Source organism: Alligator sinensis, unplaced genomic scaffold (genome assembly GCF_000455745.1).
Source record: "Alligator sinensis unplaced genomic scaffold, ASM45574v1 scaffold23_1, whole genome shotgun sequence".
NCBI classification, from domain to species: domain Eukaryota; kingdom Metazoa; phylum Chordata; order Crocodylia; family Alligatoridae; genus Alligator; species Alligator sinensis.
Genome location: NW_005841890.1, coordinates 2,964,250 through 2,989,624, shown reverse-complemented (window position 1 = coordinate 2,989,624; position 25,375 = coordinate 2,964,250). Strand labels below are relative to the sequence as shown.

The following is a 25,375-nucleotide window of genomic DNA, read 5'->3' as shown; positions in this document are numbered from 1 at the left end:
CATTCGCCTTGCTGACTTGCACCGGCTGATGGCATGCTGCGTAGGGAAACATTTTATTGTATTTGGATTAGATTACCACAATTTGTTCTGCACTTGAAGACCACTCAGAAGCTTTAAGTAGTGCAAGAGGTCGCAGATCTTTTATTTAATCGTGTTTGTTTGATACATTTCAGGGGCATTTTTCAGCAACTCCCATCTTCCAATCTAGAATTGCATATAACAAGTAACACTGTGTAAATTAAGAGTGAGGTCTGCTGGTAAGATGTGAAATATTTTGAGATCCTTTATGGTATGAAAATCACAACGTAAGGAAAAGTAATAATTATTGTTGCTGTTGCTATTATTACATTTTTACTGAGTCACAAACAAATTTCACATATATTAGCTGATGATATTAGTCAAATACTAACATCTGTGTAGTTGTGTTCAGTATCAAATTAATGATTTAAAATTGGGGAAAAATGGTTTTGGATTTTTAATAATGTTTTCTTTCTCTTTTTTTGTGTTATTGTTTGGGGTTTTTCCCCCTCTTCATTTGAAACCTCCTTTTTTGCTTACTTCTGATTTGATTTTAAACTGGTTGAATGGTGTTTACTGGTATGGAGAATAATGTGACTGGAATAATATTTGGACTAATAAGACTTTTCACACTTGACAGAATTTTACAGAACGTTATAATACACAGTACAGCCATGCACAATTGGGTATACACTGTATACTTAATGAATCATTTCATTCAAGAATCCAAATGCACACGAATTTTAAGCATCAGGCAACAACAGCACAAATATTAGGGGTTTTTTTCCTATAATTTTGTTAGGAATCCTCATATGCCAACGTGTTGTACCTGGTACCTGTTGTCTTTTAAGAATGATTACTTTTGTGCAGCAACTAGGGCAGTCCAGCCCCAAGTTGCCTATGGTATTTAAAGTCCACCAAAATCAATGTCAAGATTTCTTAAAGCCTAATAGGCAGTTTTCCGGTATAAATAATAATAATTACGCATCTTATAAAACAACAACAAGCAACATCAAGAAGAAACCTATCAAAGCAAAACAGTCCACTGCACAAACAATGTTCCCCCTGGTGAGAAGATGAGAAAGAGAACAAATTACTTGTGACATGTTAATAATGTCACTTAATGCACCGATGGAAAATGCTCAGATTTTATAGTGATGTGGGCTGCTTAAGATTATATTGAATATAATATATGATTATTGTTCATGCATTTATGTTTATGTGTTTGGACATACAAGCCTAAGCTTTATTCAGCTGTTTGATATACAGCAAACTGGGGAGTACACCTAATCAAGCAGCCTTATTTCTTGAAATGCGTAACACCATTTACATACGTTGAAGTTTCATTATTGCTGTAGTTGAATTATAGAAATCTGCTTGTCGCTCTCTGGCTCATATTTTCTGCATGAGTTATGTAATTTATGTGTATATGAATATGTAAAAGATTGAAATGTGTCTATAGTACTACAGGTATATGCATATTTCTCTACTTCAACTATAAACACACTGGTAAATGTACCTTTTACAGAAAATACTGCACATGCGCACGCACGCACACATTTATATCTATCTATATCAGGGGTGTGCAATTATTGTGGCTGGAAGGCCACTGGGTACACAGGCCTCCCCGTGTAGAAGCTGTTAAGGGCCACAAGGGTACACCCCTTGTCAAACTAAACCCCACTCCTTGACAGGTACCTTGCTCCCTGGTTGCCCTCTTGCAACCAGAAGTCCCATCCCCCTGCCCCTGACCTTGGCCACTGGAAGTCCCTCCACTTGCCCTGGAAGTCTCATTTTGGGAGAGGGGTTTGCTGGAAGTCCCACCCTATCACATGATCCATGATGTAAGAAGGCCCACTCACCCACTGCCAAACCTTGCTCTGCTCACCATCATGTTGGTTCCGTAATCTCCTGCCCCCATCACACGGTCCATGACATTAGAAGGTCCACCTCTTGACTGGGAAACACTGCCCCTCCACAGGGCCCACCCTCATGGTGCATGGCCTGGCCCTGGGGCCCCAAATTTCCACCTTAATGATCATGAGGCACAGACACAGCTTAGCAGGTAGTGAGGGGTTGTGACCCCTCTAACAACCTGCCCCATCACCCTCAACCAATCAGTGGGGGTTTCAGGGGCATCAGACCTCCCCAGGAACAGTGCCAAACTGATCAATTCAAAGGGCACGCACATAAAATCTTTCAGAAGAAATCATTTTAACAAAGTATAGATAAAAACAAAGTATATACTAAAAATCAAACATCTACTATAACAGTATAATTTTATTTCAAAAAATATTATTGTCCTGATTTGTGTGCATTTGAGTAGTGTATAGAGGCAATTTCATAATAGATCAAAACAGTTTTACTCCTGTACATTGTGTGTGTGTGGGGGGCGGGGGTAGAAGGACATGTGTGTGTAGGGGGGTGGTATGTGTTTGGGGGGCAGGTGTGTTTGATGGGGTGGGCTGTTTGATGGGGTTTGTGGGAAGACATGTGGTTGGGGTGTGGGTGTATGTGGGCTGGGGTGGGGGTTCCTGGCTCGGGGTAGCAGGGGAAGAAGGAAGGGCAGGGGATGCATGCAGTAGAGCTTGCCTCGGAGGTGCAGGTATGGCTGTTCCCTGGCACTCCACATGGGGCTGAGCCACACCTGCTCCCACCCAAGCCAATCCATGCCTTCCTGCCATGGCTGAGATCCTGCCCGCAACTTCCCCAGCTCCAGCAAAGTGGGTGTAAGATATCTGGGAGCTGGAACTGGAGCCCTACATGGTAAAGCAGGAACTCCTGGCTGCAGCTTCCCCCCTGCCCACTACCATTTCCGTTCCTTCCACTGCCGCTTCCCCTCCCTGGCCCCAGATCTGGCCCCAGCCCAGCCAGTGCACACAGCTTCCTGGCAAGGCCACCATCCACCCACTCAGTAGCTTGCAAGTGGTTGCTGGTCACACCTGGTAGACAAAATGGGTGGAAGGCAGCTGGGAGCTGGAGCTTGAGCCCTGCACACTTCCCCTCCACAAGCGGCCACTTCCTCTCCCTATCTGCAGAGCACTACAGCAGGGACAGGAGGAGGAGCCATTGGAGGTCTCCAGCCAGATACCATGTGCACTGGCCTAGGCTGGGGCCCTCCAGCAGGTGAGGGCGGAAGTGCAGTGCACACTGCTCCAGGTAGGCTCAGCCCCATGTGGAGTACAGCAGGGGCAGTTGCAGCTCAGATGCAATTAATTGGTGGGTGCCTGCCTCTGAGCTGGATCCAATTATCTGGTGGGTCAGATCCGGCCCGTGGGCTGTATTTTGCTCACATCTTATCTATATAGATATGATGTATGATACTGTATGCATATAATATTTATAATATATTTATAAAATATATGAAGTGTGTGTGTGTGATATATATGCAAACAATAATGCAATGATAAGGTATGCAACCACCATTACTTATTCAATTATAGACAGACAGACAGAAAGTTTATGTGGTTAATTAAGTTGGGGATGTGATTAAATGATCTCTTGAGGTGCTTTTGAACCCTAATTTTCTATAATTTTGTTCTGTGTTCATGTTCCTGAAATATCAATGTGTTCTGCTCATAGTTTACATAACTTCCATTACCTTTATTTATCCTGCATGGCAAAAGCAAAGATGCTTCTAATTCATTTTTGTGATGTTGGATATAGTGATATAATTCATGCTATTTACATGACCTTGAAACCAGTTATACTACAAAGATAAAAATATTTCATATTACTGAAAACCTATGAAGTCATTTGTTTAGTTTGAAAAGAATTTCTAGTTGATGAACAACTCTCCAATGAACAACATTATTGAATTGGCATTCATCATAGAGAATCCCTGACTCAATACTATGGCTAGGGACAGACGTTACATATAAACTGCTTTAAGTGATCAGAAACTGGTTTAAACCTGTAACAAAAAATATGTTCAGTGTGCATAAACCAGTTTGAGAGTGGCTGAACCCAGTTTGAGATAAATCTGGTTGAATGTAGTATCGGACTAAACTGATTTGGGTCAAACCATTTTATGCAATGTCTGTCCCAGACCCCTTGCTGGTTTAATTTAAACCAGACTCCCCCAGTATCCTGGCACACTCTCTGGGCTGGGAGGGGCTCTCCCCTCTGCTCCCTGGCTGGAGCTCGGCGAGACTGCAGGTGTCTGCCTGGCTTCTCCCTGCTCTCCACCTCCTATCCCCACTCCCTGCTAAGCAGAGATTTCCTTGTCCCCTCTGCCTTACACAGACACCTCTCAGCATTAGCTAGGAGACCACATGCTGGGTATGGTCTGTGCTGTGACAAAGGCAGAATCAATAGGTAGCTGGTAATGTCCCTCTGTTGTTTTCCTAATGGGGTGATAAACACTGAGTTAGGGCTGATAAACACTGTGTTATCAATTCCCTGCTGGGCTGGTTAGAAGTGGGGAGGATGGGAACCCTTCCCTAATCAGTGTGTTCTGCTGGGGCCTGTCCATGCCCCCCTCACCTCAGTATTGTGGAAGGGACGGGAGGGCTACTCTAGCACCCTCCCCCAGCTTCTAGCCTGAGCTACTGCATGTGCCTGCATTTCTGGGATATCTGTGCAATTACAGACTAATTTAGCCTAGACAGGTTAGACTAATCTACAAAGATTTACAGGCTCAGGCTTTTTGAATGTCTGTCCTTAGCCTACAGGTCAGAGTTAGACTGCAAGGAGGCAATATTGTTTGCATATAGTAATCATTCTGTCTCATCCTTGATGCTCTTTTATTCAACTGAAACCGCCTTCTTCTGTGTAAACTCTTCTAAATAAACAAGAGTATTAACCATAAAAGACTGAGTTAAAAGATTCCCAAGTGGCACTTCTTTCTTATTTATGCAAAGCCTTCCTCTCCTTTCTCCCCACTTTCCTCACCTCCCCTTGATCATGGAAATAGGCATGTGGCATACAAATCAATGAGATGAATCACTAACAAAACTGGATCTGACTTAGGATGGAATACAGATGAGTGCAAACTCTCAGATTCATTCTGTGTTTGAGAGTAAATGTCCAAAAATCAAAACATTTTCTGGTGCAGCTTCAAAGTATGAGTGAAATCCTAATGCTTTTCAAATCACTGGCTTGAATGATTTGAATGGAACCAGGGATTCAAACTGACCCCTTGTTTTGAAGAGTTAATAAGTAGGAGGCATCTGATATCTTTGGGTAGAATAATTTTAGAGACGAGTGAAAGGTTTTTGCTTTAACTGAAATTGGGGAAAGTACATGATTGAACGAAACAGAGCTTTATAAGAGCTGGATATAAATGTGAACCTTTTTTCCCAATGTCAAGTTTCACTTGGGCTTTAAACTGTTGCTTGTGTGTGGTTTTGATCCTACACTCCCAACTCTTTGTAGGGACATTAGCAAATTGAAATGTTGACACGTATTGTGAATGTTGTCCCTGTATGTTATTGTCCCAGGCACAGTTTTAATTGAATGTAGCTTTTTTCCAGTCACAAAAGTTGGTAGCTCTACTGAAAATGTTTCTTGTGTGAAGCTCTCCTGCATCATTATCACTGAAGATCTGTCCCTATTCTGATGTAGATAATTAGATTAGCATTGCTTTGTAGACTGTTGATTTGCAAAATATATACAAATTCTTCTTATAAATATCTAAATTAGCCGATAAAGTTTTTCTGTCATGTTTAAGTTGAGATTTTATTTTTCTTTCTTGCTTCATCAACTTTATTTGTAATGTTTTAATTTATGCTAATTGGGCATTCTGAATAGTTTATCAATAAGGCTAACCAACAAAATAAAACATTCCCTGACCAGTTTTGCCAGCTGATTTTCCAATCCCATTGAAATTCAGACGCTGCCTTTATCTGCCTGGATAGATGATATTTTTTTTTTTTCCTGGCCCCTAATTTGTCTGCTTTAATTGTCAATAGTTGAATATGCTTTGGTTTGTCCGGCCCCATCTTCCCACTTTAAAGTGCTACCATTGCTTATATTTGTTTAAACAATCTTTCCTCTTAGTACTGCATTTCAGTTTATCACCTTATAAAGAGTTAGTGAATACAACCCCCATTTTTAAAGAATGATGTTGTTCAATACTGAAAAGAAAATATTAGGACTTATATTTTTTTGAATAGTAATTTATACCTTAATAAAACTCTGTGATATTGAAGTTCTGAATAAAGTGTAAGTAATGGAGCCATCTACCTGGGTGATGATGGAAAAAATAAAAGTATTTTAAGGTACAGTAGCTTCTGGATCAATAGATAATCTTTCCACCTGTCTCCTGTAGGCTAAATGACTGGATAAATGACAATAAGGATGTCATGGACATGCAACAAGTAATACATTACTAGTCAGAGCTCTTCTCACTGCTTTGGCTTTTACTTATATCAGTGAAAAAGGTCTAGAGGAGTCCAAGTGTGAGGAAACAATGGCATCTTCTTTTACCTTCCTGATCAGAGGTTTTTGTAGGCTTCTATATACAACTTCATAAAGGAAAATGAGGACAGTTCCTTCAGTGCTTTTATTTCAAGGTCTTTCTGTTCGTTAACTGTAGAAACTGGTGGTTTTTGTCTTCGAACATCGTAGGACAGTCACTGCAGCCAGTTTAGTGCTTGTCCGAACTAACATCCAGTAGCATAAGGCGGGGTGGGTGAGCAGGGTACCAGACCCAGGCACACACTCAGTTGGGGTAGTGGCAGGGAGCTCAATAACCACTGCCACAGCTAGCCTGACCACTGCTTCCCAGGGTGTTACAAGGCTGCTTCCTTCATGTCTTTTTGTACATACATTACTATCAACTATATGCTGGTATCCATTACCACAATATCTAAGCACCTCCTGTAATAAAAAGAACTATGTGCAGATTCAAAAAGGGTTTTTTTTCTGAATTTAAGTTCATAGGAAAAGAGGGCTGGAAGGGATCATACAAAGTCATCCAGTTTAGCCCTTTTCTCAAAGCAGGGTCACCCCTGACTAAAGCATCCCAGTCTGTCTAACCTGGGCTTGAAAATTTCCAGTCTGTGGATGGCAATTCCACAAACTTCTCTAGGTGGCTTGTTCCAATGCTTACCCACCTTCATAGTCAGAAAGCTCTGCCGAACCTCCAGCCTAAATTTCCTCTTTGAATATTCACATTTTGTATGTAATGTTATGCGAAACCAAGAGAAGAATTCTTCTGCAATTCTTCTGATGAGCCTCATCTCTCAAGCCTGATAGTTTCAAATAATCTACAGTACATCAGGTCTGTGTGTTGAATGGCCTGGAGCCCATTCCTCTTCATCATATCTCCCTTCTCTAGGGTTGCAGAAAACCTTCTGTAAAAGCCTAACAAGGTGCTCAGGCTGGCCAAGGGGGTTTTTCATTCCTGAGCTGGTGTGGAGAAGGAATGGTCTCAACAGCTGTGAAAATATTTTTAAGGAGAGCATTTGGTTTAGTTATTACTATAATCCCATGAATAGCTTATTAAAAAAGACATTTTTCAAAACATAAATATTACGTAAGGTTAGGAGACCACAGTTTAATGTAGGGTTGAATTTCTTACTATATGGTCCCCTTCTTTAATAGTGAATTGTTTCTGAGTATTTGTTGGATTGTCTATGCTAAGTAAGTGGCAGCACTATATTAGCCTAGATCTGGTTCTGTGGCCATTTGACTTTTTACTTACAATTTTTCTTAATTTATGGAGCAAGAGATTTATTTTTCTTTTTATTTATTTATTTATTTATAATCTCCTTTATGGCTCAAGAAATATTTCTGACTATTGTTGAGAGGAAAAATACTGAATATAACCAGAGGGCTGCATACTTCATTGCGTATGTAGGCCAAGCTGTGTGTGTTGTTCTGCTTTTAAGTGCAAGTGGCTTTTCAGACTTATGGACCATTTGAGAAGGTATCTGGAGGGCAAAGGATCTTAGATTGGCTATGCCACGAAAATGATAATGTAGCTGTGCAGACTGAGGCTCTGACAGTAATGGAAAACCCATCTTCAGCTAGTAGGCTCCACAGAAGCAAAACTATAGAAACCCATTGACAGTGGCCCATCCTAGTAGGCTAGGAAGAAATCAGGCAGGGAGGGAAATCTTGAAGATTTGGGTGGGAGTAACATTGACTTTCATGCTGGTGTGAAAAATCTCATCTTGGAAAAACACTATGTAAAGAGTTAAACTTGTATTAGTGGATGCCATGTACCTGAGACTGTTAAAACTGATGGGAATGTTCCCCCAGTTACTTCCATCCCTTCTTCCTCCTTACAAAGGTCTCCATGCTGGTAACTCTGTGTACCCTCCTTTTTTTTTCCTACCCCCACAGAGGTTCTTTGCACCCTCCTATCCTTTCACCCCCATGCCTGTGTTTTTCCCACTCCAAAATTATCTTTCTTTCCCTCGGACTAAAAAGGATAAATAGAGAAATTAAATAGGATCTCACTTTGCACAGCTAAAACCTTCAAAGTATCTATTTCCTTCTATCCCTTCCAGGAAAAGTCTCCCATGGACCAATTTTGAAATATAAGAGTATTTAAAGACTTTTAACTTATAAATAAACTTTAATAAACATATTTTCAGCAGACAACAGATGGCATTTGAAAGAGCTGCCTGAAGCTATGTGACATCATATGCCATATTATTTATTTTTCAATAATAATGTCTATTAAATGTGTTCCTCTTCCCTTTTTGAAATTGCTCAGTGAAGGGGCTTTTATAGCCATTTGCAAATGTAAAAAAGTAATGCCTGCTTTAGAAGTCGTGTTTTGATATTATGATGATGTATGTTGAAGCTGAATACCGCACAGAAATACTCTGTGTGAGCAGGCATATTAGACATCAGAACGCTTTCTAAAGAGACATACAACACTGAACGATAAAGGACCTGGGCTAACTGCAAAAAGGGTCTTCATAGATTACCTTCAGAGAATTCCCAACTTCCTATTCAGAGCAGCTTTATGACCCTTGTAATGGGTGTCTGTTTTAAGTATTTGATCCTTGATCCTCTATGTCAATGATGAATAAAAAATGAACATGCCCTGCTCAGAACTAGCCCAGCAATGTTCATCAATTGCTTTGTTTGACTGTTATAAAGATTCTTCCCCATGTGGCTTTCAATTCTATTTGTTTGCTTCTTACTTACAGTTTGCTAATATTCAGTGTAATTTGAATTTTGCAGAGGCTCTTTTTACATAATAATGTGGTATTAACCTTGCCCCAGCAATTCATGCATTAAAACATTTCATATGGTCAGGCTTCTGCTTTCATTCTGTGAGCGGAACTTAACCATATAGTGTCTGGGTGAAGGCTAAGAAAATCCTAAACAGCGTTCCATAAGCAGTTGCTTGAAAAAAGAAAGGAAAGAGTCATTGAACATGAATGTCACTAAGATCCCCTGTAACATGCTAATTGCAGCATAAATGGCAAGGGTATTACTCACACACCCAACTGAAAGTGCCATAAAATGGCAAACCAGCCATAAAAATGTTCTGTGTATAATGGCTGGTTTGTATGGTGCCTTAAACTGAACATTTTGCAGGTCTGATCTTGGGATGGATAATTAGCTCTAGTTCTGGGACTGCACCGGAGTCTCAAACTCCTGTGGTCCTGGGGCCAGAGCCAACAATCAGCTGATTGTTAGTCCTGGCCCCGGACCTGAAGGCACCCAGCTTTCACTTGCCAATACAAGGGGAGCCTGAGATTATGGTCATGCTCCCAGCTTCCCTCCAACACTGGAAAGTAGAAAGGACACAACAGGGATCTGATCCTGGCTGTCTTTCCTTTTCCTTGGTGGGTCATGTCATTCCATGGTGATCTAGTTGGGGATGGTCTTGCTTTGAGCAGGGTGTTGGACTAGATGTGACCTCCTGAGATCTCTTCCAACCCTAATTTTCTATGATCCCAAAATTGTGCTTCCCGCCATGAACCTGTGGTATGTTTGGAGGCATAATTTTAGGATTGAGGATCAGATTCCATGACCCCTTTAAGTGAGCATGTGCCAGGGGTGTATGAATCATCAAGGGTCTATGGATCATCAATGCAAACATCTCACAATACCTTTAAGAAAGTAATTGTTGTTTTTTTTCCTGATAGTATGCCTTTACATTCTCACTTATGCTAGCAATCTGGTGATATGTTGGTGTGTTACCTACATCTCATTTGACAATCCCTATTCCCACATTCTGGATTTATTTTGATCCCTGCATAAATGGCTCATTGCATTGTCACATGCAGTTTGAGAAAATATAGACTGACTATGCACAAATACAACAGCTGTTTTGGGGCTCTCACACAGGGAAATGAGGATATCCCAGATCTTAAAGCTTGAGCTGCTATAGCTTGAGCCAAAGAGCCAAGCTTCTGTGAACTGGGGGCTATATGAATTCATGTGCTCAATGGAGCCCTTATAGGTGTAGTACACATACCCTAATAGGTAACACAGACTTACCCTGCTGTAACATAGCAAGTTTTTTTTCTGACCCCAGTCTCCTGCACAGGCATAGACTATTCACTTCATTTGCTTTATAATTTATTCTTTTTCAAATCCAAAGAGTAAAATTGTATTAAATTTTAGTTCTAAGGGCATTTGGTGTTTCAGTGTTTGAGCTCCTCGACTGAATAAATCGGGAAGGATTTACAAATTCCTAAGTGTTCATAAACACATCGAGCCATATATCATAATTAAAATCATGCACAGCAATACAATTCAGGCCTTCATTCAGATAAACGATTAAATCAGAAGATTAGGGAAAAGGGTCAGTCTCCAAAGTGGCCATGTAAAGCTGATATCACAGTGCTTTGTATCTGAGAGATCATTATAGAAAGTCTAGGCGAAAAGAACCTTTAAAAGTGATTTTTTCACGAGACCTCAGAAACATGCTCTCAGGCTCTATTGGAAGTACAGAATCATTGATAATCATATGCAAGCAATAGATCTAAATATGCATATTTCAAAACACAGTTGGTAAAAGAAATAGGATTGTAAAGAAGGGCTGAAGAGAGTCTTGATAAAAAACTATTGAACAAATTCTGATACAATAAGAAATTTAACAGATCTTTAGAGAGGCCGTCTTCTCTTAAAACAAAGCTAAGGCAGCTGACAGAACCACTTAAAGCATTTCATACCTTGCAACCTTAAACCATGTCATTCCCTCTGCCCCCTCCATTGGCTCTGAACTGCAACCCCCTCCCTCCCTATTTTTTTTTCCCAATTTTCATTGAGGATCTTTGCTTTGAGACTTTCTGCAGGTGAAAGTGTTTTAAGTGGAAGTCTCTTTTATACTGCACCTAATGCCTGCCAATATGATTCTTGTTACAGATTAAAAACCATTTTCCTTCTATCCTCAAGCTGTTTTGCTGCTTATTATCATGTTTAACATACCCAGTGCCTGGCAGGACAGAGATTAGAAATGCTTAATATTCATTTTATAGTGTGAGGTCTTGCCAGAATTTTGGAGCATGGACTATATAGGACGTGAACATAATGTATCAGAGCAAAAGTTCTGAACAATCCAGTAAGCCACCCTAATATCCCTTTTATCCTTTTATAATTTATTTAAAAATAATATGCTGTACTCAGCAGTGTCCCGTTAATAATGTGGTTGAAAACTTACATTGAATAGAAACCTCGATTTTTTTTTTTTTTTTTTTTGCCATGATGGATGCAAACAATAGAGAAAGAGATTTGTTGTATGTATATGTGCATTTAATGAATGCTTCTTTTCATATCTTTGCTTTGTTTTAAAACCGGTATATTTGGACTATTTCTTTTCTAACTCTAGTTATGTATTTTTTAATAGACTGGGAGGAAGGAGAAGGGAGACCCACTGAACATTGCCATTGACAAGATGACCAAAAAGACGAGAGACCTACGACGGCAGGTATGCTGTGTTCATCCTAATGCATGTTGAATGTCAAGTAAGCAGTTACACTTCATGCTCACAGTGTCATTGGTAGAATTATAACTATGCACAATCTGACTGAGATGTGTTACTACGTTGTAATTAACAACAGCCAAATTGATTAACTGAGGCACATAGCCTGAATTATCTAGTGTTCCTTGGTTCTGAGATGGTGGAAAAATATACTAGGATATAGTTGTCTACAACCAAAGGCCTCCATACCTGCAAAAACTGACATGTGTTTATTTTAGCTCATATGGACAGTGGCATTGAAGTAAATGAAATTCATCATATGATTTAATTTACCGTATTCTGTCAAATTTATATAGCTTTGAATTTAATGTGCATCCAAATTTTCTGACTTTCAATTTCAGAAAATAATAAAGCACCGTGCAAAGACATTTTCAAGGATCTATTTTTTCCCCCTTTTAACTCAAACTTAAGACACAGGTTGTATTTAGAATATTTGATTTAAAAAACTGTGCATTATACTGAAAGGAATACAGTAGCACATGTGTTGGCATTTGTGCTTTTGAAGATCTCATTTCTGTGACAGTGTGTGGCTAGAATACTGTCAAAGTGGACAAACCAGCAAATCAGAAAATAGTTCTGGCCATAATATGCAAATATACACACCAATCTATGTATTAATTCCCAGTAGAAGTAACATGGCTTTTAGATATGCTGGGCAGCCAGAGTTATATGCAGATGTTAGTGCTCATTTCCTGTGAAATTCAGGTCTTTATTTTAGATACTTAACTTCTGACAAACAAGTTTGAAAATATTGGCTTCAATACAGGTTGTTATCCTTTAATAATAAAAATATTGCAGTGGACCACAGGTAACATGAATCATCATCGTGACTTTTGCAAACAAGCTAATGTTACCTATATTGCTAAAATAATGAGAGCAGAAAGATGCTGCTTCTCTGCAATTCTGGGCTTCAAATTTGAGGGACCCCAAGCTGCCAGAATGGGGTTCATGCTTTGGCCTTGTACAGACATTCACTTTCTCCTGGGAGGTGCACTGCTCTCCCAGGAGAAACCATGAGTGTACAGATGTTCAGGCTTTTTCCTAGGGTAAAAATGGTCACTGCAGAAAAAAAAATAAATAACCTGGGAACAACCAGCCTTGAATCAGTTCCAGGAGAATTTCTCCTGGGAGGATGAATGTCTGCACATGTGCCTTCTCTCAGAAGAGAACATAGTCCTCCAGCATGCCTTCCCTCCTCCATAGGAAGCCAGTGTGTTCTTTAGTGGACTCTGCTATACCAGTACTGAGCAGAACACATCCCCTTTACAGTTTCCATGTAGTGCTTCTTGGAAACACAAGCTGACCGTGGGCAGTCTGGGTCAGCTAAGCAAGGCTGCCCTATGCACTGCTGCCATCTGTCATCAGGCAGACTAAGGGAGCCAGCAGAGCACCCTGAGATGTGTGCACAGCCCCACCGGCTGCAGTGCCAGCACTGCAAGCTGTCCATTCTTCAGAGCTTCAGCATTTCAGTGTCAGTACATATAGCTCTGGGTAAATTTCTCTACCAGGGAAACAAACCTGGGAGAATTCTCCCAAATTATTTGCATGTGTGTATACAGGATATGCGTTGCCTCCTACACTGTTTTCCTTGCTTGAGAGAAGTTTCGGGTCAGTATGAGTTGTTCTTCTGTATGGAGCTCCCAGTAGCTGCTATATTGTCCTGGATCAAGTTCCACCCCCAGACCTACCTGACTCTGTAAAAATGGCACTTACTGGTCACATCTAGTCTGTGTATATATTCAGCCTCATGTATGCTGCCTTTAATCCCAAAAATGGTCTAGAACTATTTGCAAAAGAAATGTAAAACACACATGCAAACATTTATAGGGTTGGATCCAAAGTCTGTAATATTTTCATGGGCGTTTTATTGTTTTTAGTCCTGAAGAGTTCATTGCTTATTTGGATTTTGGCATCAGCCAACACCCCTAGTGAAGGTCAGGGCTGTACAGATATATGGGACAATAGCATCTGCATCCCTAAGAGTTTATATGTCAATTATACGCCACCACTTCCAACAGTGAATTCTGTTTCATCTTGTGCATCATCAATGGACTGTGTATTAATCTCCAGTTCAGTGCATTGAACTAAACCTTTTTTTAATCAATGGTGTATCAGGGGAGTCACTGTGAAAATAATTTGATTCCAGATTTGATAGGATTTGTCCCGTAGATACTTTATGATGGGCAATGAGATTCAAGGAGAAATGAACCAATTGAGACTAGATAGCTGGCAGTTTGCCATCCTTTACTTGTGAACAACTAGCTTTAGAAGTGGACACTCTTTTGAGAGAGAGAGAGAAAGAGAGAGCAAACATGGAAGCCCATAATGCCATTTTTAGAGAATTGATTTTTAAAATAATATGACATGCAAACTTCTTGCCCATGTGACTCCTCAAGCTCATTGTTGCTGCCATAAACTGGGCAGTCTACAAAATGCATTTGTAACCAGGGATGAGAAGGGTTATCTTCCATCTGGCAGACAGGCTGCCTTCCTAGGCTTCACTGATCTTTCTTTTTCTTCAGATTGCACTGCTCAGTTCTGCCTTTTATTTCAGTTGCACAAAGGAGCACATGCAGGCATGCAAAGTGGTTGTGGTTAGGGCATATGGCACAACAAAAATCCATCTCATGATTTATAGCAGTATTAGTTTTGCCTTTTTGATGGAATTACATATTTATAACCGTCACTTAGGATCTCTTGTGTATTTGCTAAGTATTATGGAGATCTAATAATGGACCTTCAGATCTACTGTCAGTAAGATGAATATCAAATCAACTCAGTGTGAATGAGTGCATAGATGCATGCACGTCAGATCAGCCCACTGCTTGCTGCTACCACTGACTTTGGCTTGAACTATTTGGGAAACGTGCAGTGTTCACAGGCTGATAACACATCATGCCAATTGGCAGGCTTTATTTTTTATTTTATTTTTTTTTTTGCTCTCGCCTGCACATCGGCCTAAAAGAACAAAAATAAAACAAAACAAAAAAACCCCAAACAACACAAAACTCCAGCATCAAAACCAAAAAATCCTTCACGGTGTGCTACAGAAGGCAAGAACAATCACAGCAGCAGGGTGTTCTCTGCTGCCAGTTATTTTGTTTGTATGTTTTATCTAGTTAGAAAAAAAAAAAATACTAACACTACAGTTTAAATACTACAAGTAATCACAAAGCAGCATGGGCGTGCGGTTATTAAAACATTGCCACTTGGTAGTGACATTGAAGCAAAGATAAGCAGGAAGGACACACCAAAGAATTTGGCTTATACAAAGCCTGGATGCACAGTGAAGCCCAACATGGTCTATAGATCATTTGGAGTCGGGTTAGTAGTATGCCAGCTGTTCTGCTGTCACTACCACTGGTGTCCCACCTGTTACTGCTGCTGCCTCCTGCCACCGCTATCAGAGTCTCTGTCCCACAGATGCTGTTCCACTCTATCAGTTTGTATCAGACAGGCCACTTCTCTTTGAGTTCCAGTAACCAACCCACTAATTTCCACCATGAAGGACTAAATAGAAGATCTGATGTCTTTACTGATATTAGTATTAGCACCATAGTCTATCAGCAATGTTCTGCTTAGTACATGTAAAATACAGGACTCTTCCTACATGTTTTCTCTCTCAATATGTATATATGTATAGGGTGACCATAATAATTTTAGGGAAGTCCAGGATGAGGGGGGCACCCCACATATATGTGCACCCAAGCTGTTTGTGTGGCTGAGGGTAGGGCTGGAAAAGCTGTCAAAATATGCTGGGGAGTGTGCTGTCTTTGTCACCAGAGCTGGCACTGTGCGCTGGGACCAGGGGTGGGGTGCCAGCCATGCTGGGGGTGCTGCGTGGGTTCTGTCTGCCCCACACTGACTGACAGTTCTGGCCCTGTCCTGGCGTCTGTGGCTGCATCCTGGCCAGGTGCCCCCAGGCTGGGCTGGGTCAGGCTAGCCTCATTGCAACCCCCATCTGAGGAGCCCAACCTGGCCTAGCTGTGCCCTGCCCTAACCAGGGAGGGGGGGTGCGACACTGCAGCTGGCTGCGTCCACCCAGCCCAGGGGTGCACAGCCAGGAAGCAGCTGCAGGTGACACAGCCATAAGTCGGCGCAGAGCAGAGAGAGCCCACACAATGCCCCCAGCCTGGCCAGCACCCCCACCCCAGTCAGCACCCTGCCTGTACCCCCAGCCTACAGCCCTGGCAGCTCCCAGGAGCGGAGCCAGATGGGACAGTGTGGCACATGCATTCATACAGCCCCGAACCCACAGCTCCAAGGCTCACAAAAATCCAGGAAATGTGCTTAAATTTTCTCCAATGGCTAGGATACTGACACAGCCTATAAAATCTGGGACTGTCCTCGCCAATCTGGTACATATGGTCACCCTACTTATCTACCAGTTCTGATGGTACACACTCCTAAAGAACTGGAAACATTTTCCTTAGTGATGTTCAATCTGTGGTTTGAGAGGCACTGACATACAGATTTTTCAGGGTACTAACCTACCCTGCTGGCTGTGTTTAGGCAAAATGAGAGGCGTGTATACACGACACTTTAAAGCGGGCTAAATGCTTTTGCACCGCTTTAATGGTGTCAGTGTTTGCATGCCTCAGCGGCATATTGCGCATTAATTCCAGCCGCTGTAGGAAATTCAGTGGTGTAATGCACCTTAAATAACTTACAGTGCAACAAATTAAAACTTCTTTTAGTTTGCTGCCCCTACAGCAACAGAGTGAAGCACCAGGCTCCATGCAGCACTGCGGCTCTATAAGAAGCTGTGCAGGCAGCCTGGCAGCATCCTGGGAAAGCAGGCTCCACCCAAGAAAAGTGGTGAGCCTGATCTCCCCCCATCCCCCCGGAGCCTGCCTGCCTGAGCTGCATGGGGGCCTGGTGCTTCCCTCTGCAGCTGCAGTATGCCCCGGGACCACCCAAGCCGGGTGACTGTGGGCAGGTGCCGCCTGAGGGTGAGGGGGGGTGCCTCTACCACGGAGGGAAGCACCAACACCCCCCCACAGTCCAGGGCCCACTCCAAGCCAGAAGCTTGCCATCCCTTCCCCACTGGAGAGGTAGGTAAGTCAGCGGGGTGTGCGCATGACACAGGGGTTTAATGAGCTCTAAATTGAAACGGTGTTTTTTAAAACCCACCGCTTCAATTCAGGGCCTTCATTTCATCTACACAGGCTCTATGATACTTGTAGATTTAAATTAAAATCATGGACTATAATTGCCAAGAGTAAAGCCAGTAGGAAAAAGTTTGATGGACCCATTTTCTATTAAACAATGTAATTCCATCAAAATTTTAAAAGCTTCACAAAATTATGTTGATGTCTCTAAAATTTCATTAAAAAAATACTTTAAAAAATTCATTCAATGTTGATTGGTCCCATTTTGACATTTTTTGCAATGATATGTTTCAGTATTTTTTATTGAGAAAACTTATGTATTTTTACTTTACATTATCTGTTAGAAATGCAATATAAAACTAAAATTAAAATAAAACATTTCAGTTTTGTTCAAATGAAAAGTTTTTATCTATCCTAAATATTTTTTTCCAGAATTTCCTTTCATAGAAATTCCAGGTTTAATTTTCAGTCTGCATTTTTAAAAAAAAATGGAAATCTTGCATTCTTTCACAGACTAAACCTTTTGTGCTCCTCAGAGGTTTAGTTGATAAGATTTTATTGTGAAAAATAAATAAATAAATAGGAATAGGAATTGTGACTTCCCACATTAAGAATAGCTAAATTTATAATTTCAGTTTTTAATCTCTTTAGTCTACAAGAAAACAACCAATTAGGTTTCTATTCTTCTTTCTTTTATTTTTTGTAAGTTAATAATTTCTGTAATAAGTCAAAGCAATGTTTCTGTTATCTACCCTTCTGTATGCAATATCATTTCTTTCTTTCTTTCTTTTTTTTTTTTGTGGCTAACCAACAGTTGTTTAGTGACCCATAAGAAATTAGCTATTGGCTTACATCCAGTTCCTACTGGGAAGGTATCCACAAACAAATAAAATTCACCATTACAAATGGGATTGCTTTGATTTCTTATTGGTAGTTTCAGCAGAGAAGTCTATAATTGAATAGATATTGTTGTTACTAATGGTCTTATTTTCAGTTGGAAAACACAACTGTTAATTAGGATTTGGTGCTTAATCATCAATATCTGGGTTTTTTTCATTCTTTCCAAGTTCTAAGCATAAAGATGACACAATGAGAATCAAGGTTTATTGCAGTGCAAGAAAAGTATATGGGATTGGATTATCAGACATTTTTTCCTGTCTCCTTTTGTGGTATTGAGCAAATCTGTTAAGCAGTGCTTTCATTTCCCATCTGTAAAGATAACAACATTTCCTTTTCCCTACGTGTATTTACATTGTAATATCTTTTCTGCAGCTTCCTTCTTACTACACATATGTCTTGTGCTTATCACACTGGGACCCTGGTCTTGGCTGGAGTCCATAGTCACTACTATAATAGAAATGAATACCCAGGACTTGTAGACCTAGGGCTGGGGGCTGGCAGGCTTATTATAGTTGCAACCTGTACTTGCCATGTTACAGCACCATCAAAGGATAGATGTGATTTCTCTGGAGGGAAAGCAATGCCATCTGCTGTCCCCACCACATCCTGGTGCTGCTGCTGCTGTTGCATCTTCTATGAAAATGGCTTTTCCAGCAAATTTTTCAAGCCCCTTGGCAACCATCTAGTGATTATGGGAGTAGGATATTGAGGTCTGGAAGCTGTTAGTTATGAACTGGCATAAAAGCAGCAGTTATAAGAAGGTCATCTAGTACTTAGATGAGGCAGGACTGTGATTCAGAAGCTGTAGCCATGACTGAGCAGCCCTCTTCAGGATCCACTCTGCTCACCCAACATGAGGAAGAGATAGGAAAGGGGAGGGGGCTAGAAAAGGTGCCCTCAACATAGCCTGTCTACCTTCTTCCTGACTGAATAACTGCATCCAGTGGGGTCACCTTTACTGCGGTTGAAATCAGTGAAGAGACGCAATCAATTTAGGGACCTGGAACATGTGGACCTTCATGGACAATCCTAATAGTGAGCAGCCTGAGGGCCGCACTCTTGTTGATGACAGTGTTCTTAACTGCATCCCACACCACCCAGTCAGATACAATCTTGGAATCCCTCCAACCCTTGACTAGGTGAGGAAAGCCACCAAGCAGATCAAGGAAACAAGGCATCTGGAGCTGATGGAATCCCCACTGAAATCTTCAAGCAAGGAGGGAGAGGAGCTCACATCACAGCTCCATGTCTGCATCTAAAGGACTTGGAATGATGAGGAAATCCAAGATGACCTCGGGGGCACCATGATTGTGACAATCTTCAAGAAAGAAGACAAGTCCAACTGTGGAAATTACAGAGGGATTGCCTTGCTGTCCACCACAGGAAAGATTGTTGTGAGAACCTCCTGAACTTTCTCCTTCCACTTGCTGAAGAGCTCTTTCTGGAATCTCAGTGTGAGCTTAGCTCACTAACTGACATGATCTTCACAGATCACCAGCTGCAGGAAAAATGCTAGAAACAACATAAACCGCTCTACATAGACTTCTTTAAGCCTTCAAATCTGTCAGCTGAGAAGCATTGTGGAGGATCCTTCTGAAGTATGGCTGCACACTGAAATTCATCACCATTCTTTGCCTGCTTTGTGATGGTATGCCAGTGATGGTTCTCAGTAATGGATCTAGGTCCCTTTGAGGGTAAGATAGGAGTGAAGCAAGGCTGAATCATTGCTCCAACACTCTTTTCTCAATATTTCTTGCCGTGATGTTACATCTAACCATGAGCGAGCTTCCAGTCAAAGTCAAGCTAAACTACCAAATGGATGGTATGCCGTTTAATCTCTGCTGACTCCAAGCCAAAACCGAGACCACCCCAACCTCAATCATCGAGCTCCAGTACACTCCAGTAATGATGCTGTAATTTGTGCTCACTTAGAAGCAGACTTTCAGGTAATCATCAACGTCTTTAGTAAGGCATACAAGAAAATGGGACTGATGCTTAAACATTCAGAAGACTGAGGTCCTCTATGAACAAGCTCATAATGAGCAGTCCCCAGCTGTGGTATTTCAGATTCACAGTGAGACTCTAGAGAACACTGAGTATTTCCTCAGAAGCCATCTTTTGCAGAAGGCTAACATTGACAAAGAAATCCAGCATTGTCTCAAATGTGCAAGTGCAGCCTTTAAACACTTGAACAAACAGGTGTTCCAGGATTGTGACATCATATCCAAAACCAAGCTCATGCTTGCACATGCCCCAATTGGCACAGAGTCTGTCGATCCTGGATCAGCCATGTCAGCGATATTCAGATCCACAGATAAGACATTTATGGAAGACAGCCATCCTTAACTATGAGGGATTGCTGACAATGATAAATAAATAATGTCCCTTTTCCCAGGACAAGATCATGAAATAGGTAGTGGAATGCTTTTTATTGCCCTCTTAATCTGCTCTTAAGATGAAACTTAGGGTGCAGACAGAAGTGCAGCCCCCTGTGCTAACTCATGGCACTTCAGAGAAAGTGCCATTAGTTGAACCAATCCTCCTGACCCAGCATAAGTAATGAAAAAGCTCTGGTGTCATATGGTGTGTACCCAAGCCCTTAGGCTTTCTTGCAGGTGGCATATCTAATCAGCTTTCCTTGTCAACATTTGAAAAGTTGAAATCAGCCTAATATGTTCTTACTTTTTCTTGCAATCAAGATGTTAGCTGTTGGGTGGAGAGGATGGGGGATTGAGCTCCAATTTGTACCTCATCCAGAGAGCTCTGAAGGTGTCTCTGCAGCCTCTTCCCCTAGTCCTGTGATCCCTTCTCCTGGTTTCCTGGTGCTGTCTCAGCATGGGAGGGGGAGAAGGAAGGGGAGCAAGGTCCATTCTGGTGTTTCCCCAGTCTGTGCTGGAATGGAGGGGGGTGTGGATAGGAGCCTCCCACCTGGGACAGGCTCCACTCCACTCACCCCACCCCGTAGCACTGGCTGAGCAACCCCCAAAATGAGTTCCCTCCACTTCTTTCCCACCCCTCTCATCCTGAAAACGGCAGTGGGGGCAGGGCTGGACTGCACCAGCCTAGCTATGCTCCCAGTGTGTGCAGACATGTAATGAGGGTTCAGATTGTCATGTGATTGGGCCTTTTTAAAGTGCTCTGAAGCTGTGCGCTTGTGTTTGCTCATGGCTGTAGAGTGCTTTCAGAGGCCAGATCAGGCAAAAATTGACACTTCTGTGTGTGCCCTTAGAGCCTGGAAACATGATGCATTTGCACTAGTGTAACTGACCTTTGCACACTGTAACCAAAGAGCAAACAGGTAATGCAAGTCCCTGTACCAAGGTAACTTTACCTGATCTGGTGTATAATTACCCCTGGAAGACTCGGGGATACAAATTACACTAGCATAAGTTACACTAGTATAAGTGTTATGTGTTCACAGCTTACTCATGAACAGGTGTTGGTCCAAAGTAAACGGGCTGTAATTAGCTTCCCTAATACCTACTGGCATAGCAAGGTAGTAGCCACCTACAGTCTGCTTGGTAGACCAAGCAGGTGGCTACAGACTGCCTTTATCACCCAGGCAGTCTGTAGCCACCTACAGTCTGCCTGGGTGATAAACTGTGTGTCTGTCTCCTCCAGATCCAGGTGTAATTTACCTTGGTATTCATCGGGGTGTCAAACTCGCCTTGGGCCCCAGGCTGGATCTGAACCACGGGGCTCCTTACAGTGGCCACTATGCTGGTCCCCCCAGCCATAGGCTAGGCAGCTGCTTGATGCTTCAGGAGCATGCAAGTAACAGCAGGCTAGGTGGCCTGTCACTCGCACTCTGCCACTGAGGGCCATGGTCCCCACTGCCCCAGATTATGTGGCATACCCCACCCATTGCTAACCACACTCCCAAATTAGCTGGCCCATGGATAACTCTGTGGGCCAGCGGGAGCAGCTCTGTGGTCCATATTTTTGAAAGCTTTGCTATGTATAAGTAATGCAGAATGCTCTGGTGTAACATGATGTGTCCCCCAGCCCTCAGGTTTTCTTGCAGGTGGCATATCTAATCAACTTACCTTGTCAAAATTTGAAAAGTTGAAATTAGCCTAATACTTTCCCACTTTTTCTTGTAATCAAGATCTTTTGAGGCAGTTCTAGCAGCTTTCCTTAGCCCACCTTGCTTTTCTTCCTACCCAGACAAGTGCATGTCCTTTTTTGTGCTATGACTTTGCCAACTCAAAAAAAAAACCTAATCAAACGGGTTTAGTTAGTATTTGGCTATAAAATTTCCAAATAAATACTTGCATGCTGGTAGTGGCTATTGTGTTGTTGATGGTGGTTCTGAATGTGACAAGAAGCAAGTTCCTGACCACCCAATGTCCTCTAGCTTTTTAAAAATAATTATGGTCTAATCTAATTTAGGGTCTTTGACAATAATGACCAAAACCAAGCAAAACTTTTCTGGTGCTCAGACTGCCTTTTTAGCATTCCCAAAGGAAACCTCCTACAAGCTAGCACTATTGAGTAACATGATGATCACACTGCTGGAGATAGCCTCCCATTTTTCTTCACTTTGCTTTTGGAGATGCTACAGGAAGCATTTTATACCTACTAGGGTGCTTTGGGATCCTTTATTCTGAAAGGTAGTATGTAAATATTGTCACTGTTATCATGCCTTCATAGTAACCAAGAATATTTGTGTCCCAGTAGGGGTTGTAATGATAGAAGCTATCATTTAGAGACCCTGCCTAAGTAAGAAGATTACAGAGGTTGAGAATTGGGAGATGGTCCCTAAGAACTTGAGCCAATCGCATGGGATGTGCAGATGACTGCACAATAAGCACCTTTGTCATAAAATTGGCAGGTCCACTCAATATGTAAGTCTGCTTCTGTTGCTGATGAATCCTTTTCCTTTACATGCTTTTTCTGCCTAAGGGAACGCTGTTGCTGTTCAAAACATCATATACCTTCTTTAAGCTTGGCATCCCTTTGCTATCTATTTCAGACTACAAGCACAAACAAGTTCGCTGGCAGATTGCAGTCAATTGGGTATACCTTTAGGGTGTCCTTTTCATGCATCCACACTTCTTCTTCCCTAGTTAACTATATAGGAATGTCTTCGGCCTCTGTGCAATGTCCATTCAGCACATTTGACTCATACTATAAGCATATTTTGATATTATTCATTAATACATCTCAATATCATTGGTATGCTCACTAATTAGTTTCCTGTTTCAATCCTGTAGATCAACTTACACAACATTGTTCAAGCTATCCTTGGCCCTTTTAGTCCTGGCACTTAGGAGATGCCTTATATCATTTGGTGCCACTTAGGTAAAGTTGTTTTGCTACCGCTTATGAATTCTGTTTCAAAAAAGAAAAAACACAGCACTTTGAAATCTATTGAAAATGTATATGAATTCTAGAGACTTTCCTGGAATAGAAATATTAGCCATGCTATTAGGCAAAGGGAACACCTAAAACTGACTGTTTTCTCTGGTTTCATGCCTTCTAAACCCATATAATATAAGTTGTATTATTGACAGACACTTACATAATGTTTCAGTCTATGATATTAAATCTCTGTGTTTCTAGGAGCTTGTATGGCTTCTTTAAACATAGTAGCTGAGTACTTTACAGATATCAGAATTCCCGTACAAATTTGGGAACTATTAGCTTCGTCATCGTATTATAGGCACGGATTTGAAACACAGAGGGTGCGTCTACACATTCATTAATGTGCAGTAGTTACTGCACATTTTAGTTTAGTACTTTCTTAATGAAGTACTAACTAAATGTGCAGTAACTAGAGGTACTGCACAGTAGTGCCAGTGCATGGCTTTTTTGTGATGCTTACTGCATGGTAGCCTAATAACACTGTGCAGTAGCATATTAGTACGGTTTTTGACTGGCACGTTACTACACAGTGTTACCTGCGCAGTAAGCGTCTCATGTAGAGATGCCCAGAGAGATCAAATGACTTGTCCAGAGCCACACAGGGAGTCTTTGGCAGCCAGGAATTAAACCTTGATCTCCTTAATCTACTACATGATAGTCCAGGGGTTGGCAACCCCCGGCACATGTGCCGAGAATGGCACTCAAGGCCATTTTGCTCGGCACGCCACGGCCAGCCCCAGCTCTGGATAGCTACTGCCAGCAATGGAGCCTGGGCTGCTCCCAACAGGGATTGCAGCATCCCAGCTGGCTGCTGGGAGCAGCCCGGGCTCCTAGCCGGCAGGAGCTACTCAGAGCCAGGGCCAGCAACAGCTGGGATGCTGCAAACAGCTGTGCCGAACTCCACAGCTCTGACATCAGCTCCATGCTGGTGGTGACTGCGCGTGCATGGAGCTGATGCTGGAGCTGTGGAGCCCAGTGCAGCTGTTTGCAGCCTGCCTGCTGCTTGCTGCAGCTGCCCAGAGCCCAGGCTGGCTACAAACAGCTGCGCCGGGCTCTGGAGCCCAGTCACCAGCTCTGTGCGAGGAGCGGGGTAGAGACCGGGGTTGCACTGCCTCAGGCCCCTCTCCTACTGACCACTCCATGGCATGTGTGCATGCGCCGGTACAGACCTAATGCCTGGGTGCAGCTGTATGCAGCCTCCCGGCTGCAGCCAGTGCTGGCTCTGAGTAGCTGCTGCCAGCTGGGAGATCGGGCTGCTCCCAGAAGGCAGCTGGGACTCTGCAAGCCCTGCTGGGAGCAGACTGAGCTCCAGCAGCTACCCAGAGCTGGGGTAGCTGCTGACAGCCACAGATCCCAGGCTGGGAGGCAGGGGCTTTGGGTGGGGGGCAAGAGACAGCAGAGCTGGGGGGGTATGGGTTTTGGGTGGGGGGCAAGGAACAGCAGGGCTGGGGGGAACAGGGCAGCACGGCTGGGGAGCAGGGCCTTTGAGTGGGGGCAAAGGGAACAAACAGGGCATCCTGCCATGTACCCCCTGCCCTCATTTTGTTTTTCTGGCATGCTGGCACTCCGACATCTTCCAAGGTAGACATTGTGGTGTTTTTTGGCACTCCAGCCAAAAAATGTTGCCTATCCCTGTGATAGTCCTTTCTCTGCCTTAAGATACTTTACCAGAAGAATAAGAATTATCCATGAGAAAGAAAGGCAGAAAAGTAAAGCTGCAGTATTCAAGAGTAGCCTCTAATGGTGAAGTTGCTTTAACTTGGAGGTATGCCAATTAAAAAAACAATTCCTGAGCTGTCATGTGTTCAAATGAATCTAATGGGTCCTGCCAGTGCTAAATATCTTTAAAAAAATCAACCCAGAATCCAGATGCTTAAAGGAAGCTACACAGGTTAAGAATCCAACTCCCAGTGAACTTGAAGGATGTTAGGTATCTAACTCCCATTATGTCCTTTGAAAATCGGAGCCTGGGTGTCTAGTATAAGCACTTTTAATTATTTGAGCCTAAGTGATTTGCTCAAAGTCTGCAGCAAGTGAACACTGAAGGAGTAGATTTATGTCTGCTAAGGTTATGAAAGCA

At 42.3% G+C, this 25,375-nt stretch overlaps 1 protein-coding gene across 4 annotated transcripts in view; it reads left to right on the top strand.

The window, feature by feature from the left end:
• CTNNA2 (catenin alpha 2) overlaps positions 1–25,375 on the top strand; it is an 862,138-nt gene that overhangs the window by 654,305 nt on the left and 182,458 nt on the right. For all 4 annotated transcript variants that reach the window (XM_006018010.2, XM_025197143.1, XM_025197145.1 and 1 more), the window contains exon 8: positions 11,783–11,863. In XM_006018010.2, coding sequence (XP_006018072.1) covers positions 11,783–11,863 — 81 coding nt within the window. The remainder of the gene's footprint in view (positions 1–11,782; positions 11,864–25,375) is intronic.